We start from the raw sequence: 11028 nt of genomic DNA, 5'->3' as shown, positions 1-11028 counted from the left end.
TGGCCATGTGGCCCCTCATCTTCTCTCTCTGCTCCCTCCACACACTGGGCTGGCCCATTGGGTGACTAATGAATGTCATGCTTACATGACTGGGAAGCGGCTTTGGGCGAGTGGCCCAGGAACTGTTTGCAAGTCTGTGTTGAAACAACCTATTAACTAGACCATCTTCCCACCTGACAATGAGCTATTCAGAATGTCCCTGTCTGCATCTCCACTCTAGCTCTCTAAGTTCTGTATAAGCCCAGAGGATATGACGCTGGTGAAACGACTAAATGTATGAATGGACGGGGGGTGGGCACAGAGACATGAGGGTGCCTCCGCCTTGTACAGGCTGCTTTCTGAACCAGCCCCGGCTCTGACCCTATGACTCTTTCCCGAAGGTTGTTGAAAGCCAGCACCTGTTGGAAGTTCCCCACACATCTTGGTGGCTGGGGACTGAGCCTTGGGAGTGATGGGGCCATACCAGTTATGGGGCAGCAAGGGCAACAGGCCAGTACAGAACGGCACACTCAGCCCCTCCAGAGCTGGGACACAGCTTGAAGGCCCTGGACTTTGGATTGAATGAGCCCCAAGTCCAAATCCAGGCTTGCTGTGTGACCTTAAGTTGGTCACAGACCCTCTCTGAGCTTCTGTTTCCTTTTCTGTGAAGTGGGACTGTCAACTCTGGCTTTCAAGGACTGTCGGGAGGATCTGAACAGTAGGCTGCTGCTGTGATTGCTGTTGTGATTTGTCTTCCTCCTGCCTGCTCACGGGGCTTTTGTCCTCCAGCATGGCCTGGAGTGGTGAGGGGCAATGCTGGTGGCCATGGAGACAGGCCAGGGAGCTGGCCTGAGCACTCCTGCCCACAAGGAAGGGGACCTGCAGGCACTGTTGCAGGAACTCTGCCACCTGCAGGCTAAGAACAAGTTGTCCCTCTGTGCCCCTGTCCCGCTGCCAACCCCAGCCCCCATGCCACCCACAGGGGGCTAAGTGGCTGGACTGAGCAAAAATGCCCCGAGGAAGCCAGCCCAGGGAGTGGACTGGAGGGGGTGATGCCTGGAAGTAAATCAGGGACAGCTGTTGCAGGAGATGAGTGCGTGGCTATTGTTCTTGACCTCAGCTCCCCCTTTGACGTAGAACTGGGCAGTCCCAGGCCCTCTGTGGCTGAGTCTCCTCATCACGGGGTGGAGGGTGCAGGTGGCCATCCCTGTGCACCTACCAGCTTGGCCCCTCTAAAGTCAGTCTAGAGGTTACTGCCTGGCTCTGAGTGCAGACCCTGGGTCCTCGCTCCACCTGGAGGGCTTTAAATTTCAGGCTACCCACAAAAGCCTGAATTAGATGCAAAAGGATGCATCTGTGAGCAGTTTTATGGAGAAAAGCTCTGGCCCTTCCATCAGATTCTCAAAAAGCTTCCCGACCCCAACAAGATTTAGCACCTCCATGGCTCACCCGGTATTTGTGGGAAAGAGGATTTTTTTCCCTGCATTTTTCAGGACTGTATAGATGAGAAAAGAGAGGCAGAAAGATCTGCCCTGGGCCACTCAGTGGTCATTCAGAGGTCCCCACCACAGTCAGAGGGTGGGTGGGTGGGAGACTCAGTCAGCTGGCCAGGTCAGGCCCCGCTCTGCCCTCTGCCCTCTGCCCTCGACCGCTGACCCTGACCTACTGGAGACTCATCTTACTTAAGGATTCCCTGAGAGTCGAGCACAGCCAGGCAGCAGCATGCAACTGGCTCCGCTCAGGGGGCTGGCCACCCTGTGCATGGTCTCGGCCAGCCTGCAAGGGAGGGTCTCTCATTACCCTTAGTACAGATGGACAACCCCGGCACAGGAGGTGAAGCACCTGGCCTGGGTCATCAGCCAGGAGGGGCTGGTCTGTCTCGGAGGTGGGACTTGGCCACCACCTGCTCAGCCTCCAGGAGACCTGGCCCTCACTCTTCTGGCACCCCAGTTCTGCTGCCGGACCCTCCTTTGACCTGTTTGTGGCTCAGGGTGCTCAGTAAAATGGGGGTGGCCCAGTGCGGCTCTGAGCAGGAGAGCCACAGAGGGTGGCCCTCAGCAGGGGCCGTGCATGGCCTGGGAGCCTCCAAACAGTGTTGTCATGTCTGGCTCTCCAAGCAGAGGAAGCTGAAGAGAGAGGTTGAGAAACACAAGCTTTTTGAAGACTACCTGATTAAGGTCCTTGAGAAAATCCTGAAAGGTACGTAGGCAGCTTCCTTGGAAAGTCCTCTCCATGGCCACCTCCCAGCTGTGGGACTGGGACCCAGTGCATGACCTCACTGAGTCTTGAGCTGGTCATTTGCAGAGTGGGGACCTGCTAAGGCTGACGCCACAGTGGTGGAGAGGGCACAGGTGCCTGGTCCCAACCCCAGCGCCACCGTCGCTAAACGTGTGGCCTCTGGCAAGTTCTCAAGGTCTTGATTTCTTGATTTCCCATACAGTGGGAATGGCAATCATTACATGGACTAGATGAACTCCTGCTTTACAAGAATGTAGCCCAGGACCCCATGAGATGTTAGCCGTTACCATTATTATTTTATGTGTCTTTGGTTTTGTTTTCCTATTTTGCTATTATTAACTGAGTATGGGGACATCTGAAATGGGTTTTTGTGTTTTGTTTTATGATAATTTTTACCAGAGTCTGCTGTTACAAGTGCTGGAAACTCACTAGAAAAAGGAAGGGGAAACAAATATACATATTTATTATTATCATTATTACTTCAACATCATCAATAATTTTAAAAAATTACCACTTATTAAATATTTACTCTGTGCTAAGCTCTTTGGTAAAAATCTTTTTTACGCCTCCTCACAAGCTTTGGAATTTTGTGTTACCCAGGCTCAGAGAGGGTAAGGAACTTGCCCAAAGGCGCCCAGCCTGGCAGTGGTGGGGCTGGGGCTCAGACCCTGGTCTAGCTGAATTCCTAGCCCCTATAATAAGTGCTATAATGCAGGTACTGACGAGGGGCTGTGGGAGCCCCAGGAACTCTGCCCTGGAGGTCAGAAAAGGCTTCACGGAGGAGGTGCCCTCTCATGGGGCTCACATGAGTTCAGCAAAGGGTAATGGCATTGCAGGTGGAGGGAAGAGCACACACAGAAGCTCCAGCCAGGGCCCTGCATGCGGTGGGTTTGGGGGTGGTGAGCTCCAGTGTGCTGGAGCTGGCAGGGTGGCTGGGGGGATGGGCAGTACCAAAGGGCCTTGAGCACCCAGCCGAGGAGGGGTGTGGGGCTCTGGGTCAAGCAAGGGGCTTGAAGCAGACCCAGCACCCAGTGCTGTTTGGGACAGCCTCCTGGTTGGGGGCCCTCTTAATTCAGCAATTCAACCCTCTTCAACCCGTCTAGAATGAGTAGCCACCAGACCCTGGAACCTGCTCACTCCAGACAGAAACAATTCCTGTCCCCATCTCTCAGACTCCCTGACTCTGCTGCTTCTCCTTGGGGCAGTCTCCTGCCTCACTTGGCAGCCTCCATCCAGAGTCCGCGTTCTTGTCCTTGAGGTGAACTTTGGAATGCCCAGGCTTCTCTTGGAGAGGTGGGAGTGGGTGAGGGGACTGGAGAGCTGCGGGACCAGTCTTACTGCCTCGGACTGAGCCTGGCACGGCTTGTCTGGTGCTACTCAACTTCAGGGCTCCAGCCTGAGCTCCCGGCGACAGCAGAAGCCCCATCCACCTTGTTAGCTTCAGCACTGTAGGGGTCACCCACCTGTCCCACCCTGGCACTGTCTCCATAGGCTACAAAGAACGGGAGGAGCTGGAGGAGGCCCTTGTGGAGGCCAGGACGTCCAGAAGCATCTGGCGGCCTTCTCCCAGATGAACCTGGCCGTCCTCCAGAGCCTGGAGTCTCTAGAGGAGAGCCATAGGGCTCTTGTGCCAGTAACAGTTGCCTGAAGTCTGGAACTTTCCTCTTGGCCCAGAGGTGGGGGAAGTATAGGGTGCCCCTGTCCTCTGCACCCTGGGGAAAGCCTGGAGCAGTGGTGGGCTACTGAGAGGGTCTGGGTGGGTTTGTCACCCCAGAGCTGGTCTTGTATCCCCTTTTTCTCCCCTTCTGCTGGCTGACTCGAGCTTTCTACTAAGCCTTGGTTTGTGCTTAGAAGGTGTTCTGCGTGGTAGAAAAGCCATGAGTTTTGGATTCAGACAGACTGGGGTTCAAATCCCAGCTCAGCCGCTGCCTGGCTGCATGACTAGTTTGTACCCTTTCTGAGCCTCAGTTTCTTCAACTGTCAAATGGGGGCAACACACACTTGCTGCTAGGGCTCTTGTGAGACACCAAACACAAACTATTTGTCTCAAAGTAAGTGCCCAGAGACATCATTCCCCACCCTTTCCTTTTTGGTTATCACATAATAAATAGAATTTTCACCAGTTGGAGTGGGCATTTCAGGCAGAGGACCCTGGCAAAGGCATGGGATCAGGAAGATGCTTGCTGCCACTGGGACCTGGGGACACAGGAGAGGAGGACGACTGGGTAGCTGATTCCTTGCTAAGGGCTGCTGGGAGCTGTTTGAAGAGAGTATCTGCCCCCTAGTGGCAACACTGCAAACCTACATGCTTTAGTACCTTGTTTTCTCTGGAGGATGGGGTCCGCCTAGGCACTGGGCACAAAACTATTCTTTCCCCACTGAATTGTCTCAGTACCCTTGTCAAAAATCAGTTGACCTTAAATACGAAGGTTTATTTCTGGACTCTCAATTCTATTCCATTGATCGACATGTCTATTTGTGTTCCAGTACCACCTGTCTTGATTACTGTAGCTTTGTAGTAAATATTGAAATTGGGAGGTGAGTCCTCCAACTTCGTTCTTCTTTTCTGAGGTTGTTTGGCTCCTCTGCCAGGGCATGTTTCACATTGTGCGTGGAAGTTCAGTGGCTGGGTGGGTTTCAGGTGTGGCGTGTTCTAAGGCTCCGTGGCACCATTAAGGGCTTCACTCTAAGTCAGAGCTTGCTTACCTCATTTGAGGCAAGTTAAGTGGAGATGTTCCAACACAGGATTCTTAGCTCCTCGGGAACACTAAGGGGCAGGTCTCTTCTCTAGTGTCCAGTAGCAACAGTCAGCAGTGGGCAGGCCCACATCTTAGTTAAGGAGGACTTCTCACAAGAATTTCACAGGCAGTATCAAGGCTGTCATGTGGCACAACTCCAGGGCACCATTCATGTTGACATCTATGTAATTGGCATCCTCTGGGGTGTAACTCATTCACGCTGCAATAGGAATGATGTAATTTCTAAGTAAAGGCATATTTGTCTAAATAACTGCAGTGTATTAATTTCATCTTCTTCCCAAGAAATGGGAAGATATTACGTGGTGATGTCAGAAAGTCCCAAGGCTCTCCCACAACAATCACATTGGGCCTCTGGGTTGACAACCATCAGTCACTCAGCCAACACTAATTGAGTCACCCAAATGTGCTCCGCATGGTGCTAGTTGGAGGTGGGGATGATAATGACTCACCTGGTCCTTAAGAAATGAATGCCCCTCAGAGAGAGAGGCTGGGGTAGTTGGGTGGGCTTCTTGGAGGAGGTAGTGAGAAGAGGCAGGCTACCACACTGAGGAGGTCACACCAGGATCTGGACTTCCTTCCAGCTTTTTCACTACTAGGCTGTGCAGCTTCAGACAAGTCACTAAACCTCTCTGAGCCTCAGTTTGCTCATTTGCCAAGCAGAATTGACACCATATCCTTTGCAGGGCCCCGTGAGAGTTCAAGGAGATGCTGGTCAACCTTCGACAGTGTTTTGGTCCCTGGGAAATGGTGTCCAGGGGCCAAAGCACTGTCAGGTGAGAGAGATTTGTTTTCACTCCCAGGAATTTATTTTGGACAAAATGGAGACAGTGAGACTTATCTCACAGCTCATGGAACCCAGAGTGTGCTGGCCCGAGGACAGCCACAAGGACCAGAGGCTCAGAAGATACCCCAGAGCCTTCAGGAAATGTACAAGGAGCCAAGACTCGAACCCTAGGACCCCCTTTCCCATTGCCCAAACTTCAGAGTGCTCTAGCCTGTACTGACCGGCCGGCAGCCTCATGGGTCCCCAACATCACAACTGTCTCCTTATCTGTGCAGCCTCCTTTCCTTGCCACCACCATGCCCAGGTGGGTGGGAGACAGTCTGGGGTCAGTGAGAGGGTGATCAGGGTGCTGGAGACAGGTGGGGTTCAGGGTTGCTGTTCTCCATAATGAGGGATCGGCAGGGATCAAGGTGAGGCCTGCCTGGGACAGAGGGAGAGAGAGAGGGAGTTTCCTCGGTTGGAAGCAGCAGCCAGGTGGAGGTCCCAGGCTGGAAACTGGCCCCCTGGGAGGGCAGGGCTGTGTTTCTCACTGAGAAACATGGTGGGTTCCTGAGACTGAGGAGCTTTGGATAGATGTTTGGCTGTTGAGGATGTCCGAGTCGCGGGAACTCTGCCAAGAGTCTCCAGCCATAGGCTTCATGGAGCTTGTCTAGCCGCTAGCAGGCTGGGGGCCAGTGGAGGTACTGAATTTACTCCAGTTTCCAGTCCTTTTTCCTTAGTTCCATCTGAGACCTCATCAGAATGGCCTTTACTGTCTGAATTTCTACCAGCATTCAGACCACAGCCAAGGAGGTGATCTCTGAGAAGATTCAGACCGTCCCTACATTTCTTCTCTTCTGAGCCCTCACCGGAATCAACCTTGCAGCAGTACGGGCTTTCTCTCATCTGCTCCTCCAAACTCTTCCAGCCTCTACTCCAAAACTGCTTCCACATTTTCAGATATTTGTTATAGCAATAGCCCCACTTCTTGGTACTAATTTTTTGTCTGGTGTGTGCTGCTGTAACAGAATACCTGAGACTAGGTAATTTATAATGAACAGAAATTCATTTGGCTCATGGTTCTGGAAGCAGAGAAGTCCAAGATTGTGGGACCACATCTGATGAGGGCCTTCTTGCTGCATGCTAACGTGGCCGAAGGCTTCACATGGTGAGAGAGAGACAGAGAGAGAGAGAGAGAGAGAGAGAGAGGGAGAGAGAGAGAGATATATATAGAGAGAATACCAAACTCATTTTTATAATAAACCCACTCTCGTGGAAACAAACTCACTCCCTGGATAAAGACATTAATCCGTTCATGAGGGCAGAGTCCTCATGATCTAATCACCTCTTAAAGGTTCCACCTCTTAACACTGTTGGATTGGAGATTAAGTTTCCAACACATGAACTTTTTGGGACACAGTCAAATCATAGCATTTTCTAAATAGAAAACTTTCTTGGCCCTGACCCTATACATTTAAAGCACTTTCCTCTTGGGTTCCATGTTAGCTGGAGAAAGACCTTTGGATGCATTTGGAGGAAAAAAGCACCAGTTCAGGTACCTTGTGAAATGTTATCTCATCTGACCTCCCAACTGGATCTTGGGACACTAAGACACCAGTGGCCCAGGGCTTGGACATTTTCTGAGATCAAGCTTATTACCTGCCAACAAATTACAGCTTTAAGCAATTTTAAGTATGAGAAAATTCTTCCTACAGACAATCCAGGAAGAGTTGGATAATTAGCAAGTGGCTGGTGCTGGGAAAAATGGCTATTTGAGGGGAAAATCAAATTATGTCCTTTCTCCACATTAGATACTGTAGTATATTCCAGCTCCTTTGAGTGGTGTTTTTCAAACTTTAATGTTCATTAAAACCACCTGTGACACTTGCTGAAAATGGGGATACCGAGGGCTACTCTTAGAGATTCTGATTTTGGGGTGGGGACCAGAAATCTGGATTTTTAGCAAGCTCCCCAGGAGGTTCCAATGCAGATGGCTTTCAGATCACAACATTAAATTACTGGGTGTAGTGGATTGAAAACTCTCTGAAGCTTGAATTGTGTCCTCCAAAACTCTCTGAAGCTTGAATTGTGTCCCTTGAGTTTTATGTATTAGAAGCTAATCCCCACTGTGACTGTTAAGAGGGTTGGAAATCCTTTTATGGCAATTGAAAGGTGGGACCTTGAAGAGGTGATTGGATTGTGGGACCGTGCTCTGGTGAATGGATTAAAGGTGGTGGTCGGAGGTGTGGTTCTGAGGGCTTTAAAAGAAGAGGAGAGTCTCTCTTTTCCTCTCTCTGCTTCTAGTATCTTGCAGTGTGAGACCCCTGGGTCACTGTTGCCACCACCAAATGGACTCAGAAACTGTAAGCAAGAAATTTTGTTTTTCTTTATAGATGACCCAGCTCCATGTATTTTGTTATAAACAACAGAAATGGACTAATACACTGGGTATCTAAATTTCAAAAAGGTCTGGCCGGTCAGCTCAGTTGGTTAGAGAATGGTGGTAACACCAAGGTCCAGGGTTCAGATTCCTTTACCGGCCAGATGCCAAAAAAAATTTTTTTTTAATTAAAAAAAAAAAAAGTCAAAAAGAGGTCCATATTTACCTGGTCTTCATTAGTGAAGGACTTGGGAAGCTGGAAAACAATGGAAGAGATGCCGCCAAATAATGTGACCATATGAAAATGAAAAATGTGTCTACTTCAGAATACTTCAAAATATCTAAAGACAATAAGCTTGGGGGAAATGGTGAGGAACTTGAAAAAGGACCAGTGTTTTTGATATTTAAAGATCTCTCCCAAAGTAGAAAGTAAAAAAGAAACCAAAAAAAAAAAAAAAAACCCGATTGCTCTAATTCAGCAAATTCCAAAATAAAAATGACCTATAAACGTGAAAAACATTTCAGCCATCTATTTTTGCCCATCCAAAAAAATTTTAAGCAAATGGACTAACGCTCATAAGATAGGCTCTCCAGCACTGCGGTATTGTTTGTGTAAACTCACTGGAAAGCAATTTGATAACAGGCCTCAAGAGGCTTAAAAAATGTTTATGTCCTTTGGCTCAGTAATTCCCATTCAGGAAACTTAAATTAATGAAACCAGAGCTAATTGGTTCAAAGTGAAAGAAAACCCAACTCAACTGGGCTTAAGACAAAAGATAATGCACTGGCTTATACAACTTAAAAGACTAGGGGTTCTAGTCTGCGGCACAGCTTAATCAGGAGTGTGATGTCAACGGGATCCAGTGTCTGTGTCTTTGGGCTCCACGGGCCATCTTGGCTTTATTCTCAGGCTCAGTACGAATGAGGCGGCTGCCAGCAACCTCAGCCCTGCATCTTCTAGAGTTGAAATCAGAGAGGGAGAATGTCTCTTCCCAGTTACTCCTGAGTGAGTCCCAGATTCACTCTGATTGTATCACCTTGGGTCATGTACCTGTCTTTAGATAAACCAGCAATTGGTCATGCTTAGGCTAGTGTCCATTCCTGAACTAATCTCTATAACTAGGGATTCCATGCTCTGATCGGTCAGGTTTGCATCCACTTTTTGAGTTTTAGTAACATGGAGTATTTTTCATGGCTAGAGGCCATTCTCCTGGAGCCAGCGGTAGATGCCGTATGAACTATAGGATTGAAAGAAGGGGAGAGGTGGTTTCCCCAAAAGGAAATCATGGTACTGTTATTAGAGAGAGGTGGGACCTGGCACTGGGCAAGCAGAAGCAAGAAATGCCGTTACAGATGTCAACAAAGTTTCTGTAGAAAGATGTTCACACATTGGAGGAAAATGAAGAAAAACGCCTGTTAAAGATGGAGGCACTCTTGCTCTCTTGTATTTTGCCTGTCTCAGCAGGATGTGAATACACTGTGTCAGCAAGATTTTGCAAGGCTTGACTACAACCCACAGACTTCCTATTGAGTTACCTAGGAGATGGGGAGGTGATGGGAGGGGTTTGCAGCTGGCTGAAACATATATAATACCTGCTTTTTCTCCAATAAATTTGCTTAGCGCATGTACTAAGTCCCAGAACTTTGCGTCTGGTCTGTGGTTGACCACCTCCCCAGGTGGCGGCCCCTAGCTCAAGGTGTGCTTTTTAGCAACTCACCTTCCTGCACTCTCTTGGTAGGGCTGCATGCAGCCCTGCTCCCTGAGGGACTCCTGGCAGAGATGACATGTAGTCCTGCCTCCTGAGACCCCCAGAACCAAGAGAAAGGTGCAACACATCATTGTTTATAGTGGCCCAAATTGGAGAAGCCTAAGTATCCCAGTGGAAGAGTTTAATAAATTATGCCAAAACTTTATGATTTTATGATTCTGCAGCCATTAAATGACATGTTTTAGAAAATATTTAATGTAAGGGAAAATATCCATAGGATATAAAGTTTAGTAAAAAACAAACAAACAAACAGGAGTAAAATGAAGTAGAATATAAACCTAACTTAGTAAAAATTTATATCAAGGAGTGGAAGGAAATACACTAGAGTGGTGTGGGATGATTATGACCCTGTGGAGTGGAGGTGCAGCCCCACCTAGTGTGGTAGATTGAATTATTGCTCAAGGGTCCACCTCCCTGTGGTAGTAGGATATGTCCACTCTCTTGCCAGAGCCTCCTGGTGACTGAGTTTTCATCCCCACCTCTTGATTATGGGTTGACCATGTGACTTGCTTTGGCTGGTAAGATGTTAGTGGATTATGACACAAGCAGAGGCTTAAAACATGATTGTGCAATGTGGCTTACCACCCTGTGAGCTCACCCAGGAAGAGAACATGCCTCAGGGAGCCCCCTGGACCCAGGAGGATGAGAGCCACGTGGAGCAGACGTGAACTCAACCTGCAGCTTGGGTCCACCTAAATCATTCAATCTTCAGCCAACCCACAGACCCATGAGTGAGAAATAAATGCTTATAATTATAAACCAGTGAAAGTTTGAGTTTGTTACACAGCATTGTAGCAAGAACTGTCTGATACACTTGCATGCTTTTTCAAATCTCATGCCCTCTCCAACCCATGCCCACTAGGTAGGGAGCCAGTCCACCAGGTGGGCATGAATTGAGTCCCTTGGGGATGCTGGGATGTATAGGGTGGTGAGGAACTCTGCTGTGCCATGTTGACAATGGCTAGATCTGGATTGTAGGGTTTTAATTTTTTTTCTTTATACTTTTGTATATTTTCCAAAGTTTCTGTGATGAGTATGTTTAACTTTTATGACCAGAAAAAAATATTCAAAAATTGGAAGCTAGCTCTTCTTGGCATCTCACTGATCCTAACCCTTTGTGTCCCCAGGAATGAGGCTAAT

The 11028-nt window shown here is 48.8% G+C and overlaps 1 protein-coding gene across 1 annotated transcript; it reads left to right on the top strand.

Annotated features, from left to right (window-relative positions):
* Positions 1-792: 792 nt before the first annotated feature.
* LOC103602635 (uncharacterized protein encoded LINC00521-like) lies at positions 793-3865 on the top strand. The gene is made up of 4 exons (XM_008587060.1): positions 793-905; positions 2102-2178; positions 2284-2392; positions 3709-3865. The coding sequence occupies exons 1-4, from the start codon at positions 793-795 to the stop codon at positions 3863-3865; spliced, it is 456 nt and encodes a 151-aa protein (XP_008585282.1).
* Positions 3866-11028: the final 7163 nt, after the last annotated feature.

The sequence above is a fragment of the Galeopterus variegatus genome, unplaced genomic scaffold (genome assembly GCF_000696425.1).
Source record: "Galeopterus variegatus unplaced genomic scaffold, G_variegatus-3.0.2 Scaffold4237, whole genome shotgun sequence".
Lineage (NCBI taxonomy): Eukaryota > Metazoa > Chordata > Mammalia > Dermoptera > Cynocephalidae > Galeopterus > Galeopterus variegatus.
This window is presented reverse-complemented; position numbering and strand designations above follow the sequence as displayed.

Bases quoted from the DNA above. Each gene is read 5' to 3' on its own strand.
- LOC103602635 (XM_008587060.1), top strand. From the start codon at position 793: ATGCTGGTGGCCATGGAGACAGGCCAGGGAGCTGGCCTGAGCACTCCT. The intron at 906-2,101 runs GTTGTCCCTCTG...CTCCAAGCAGAG, and splicing joins CACCTGCAGGCTAAGAACAA to GAAGCTGAAGAGAGAGGTTG. The intron at 2,393-3,708 runs GTCTTGATTTCT...CTGTCTCCATAG, and splicing joins GCCTCTGGCAAGTTCTCAAG to GCTACAAAGAACGGGAGGAG.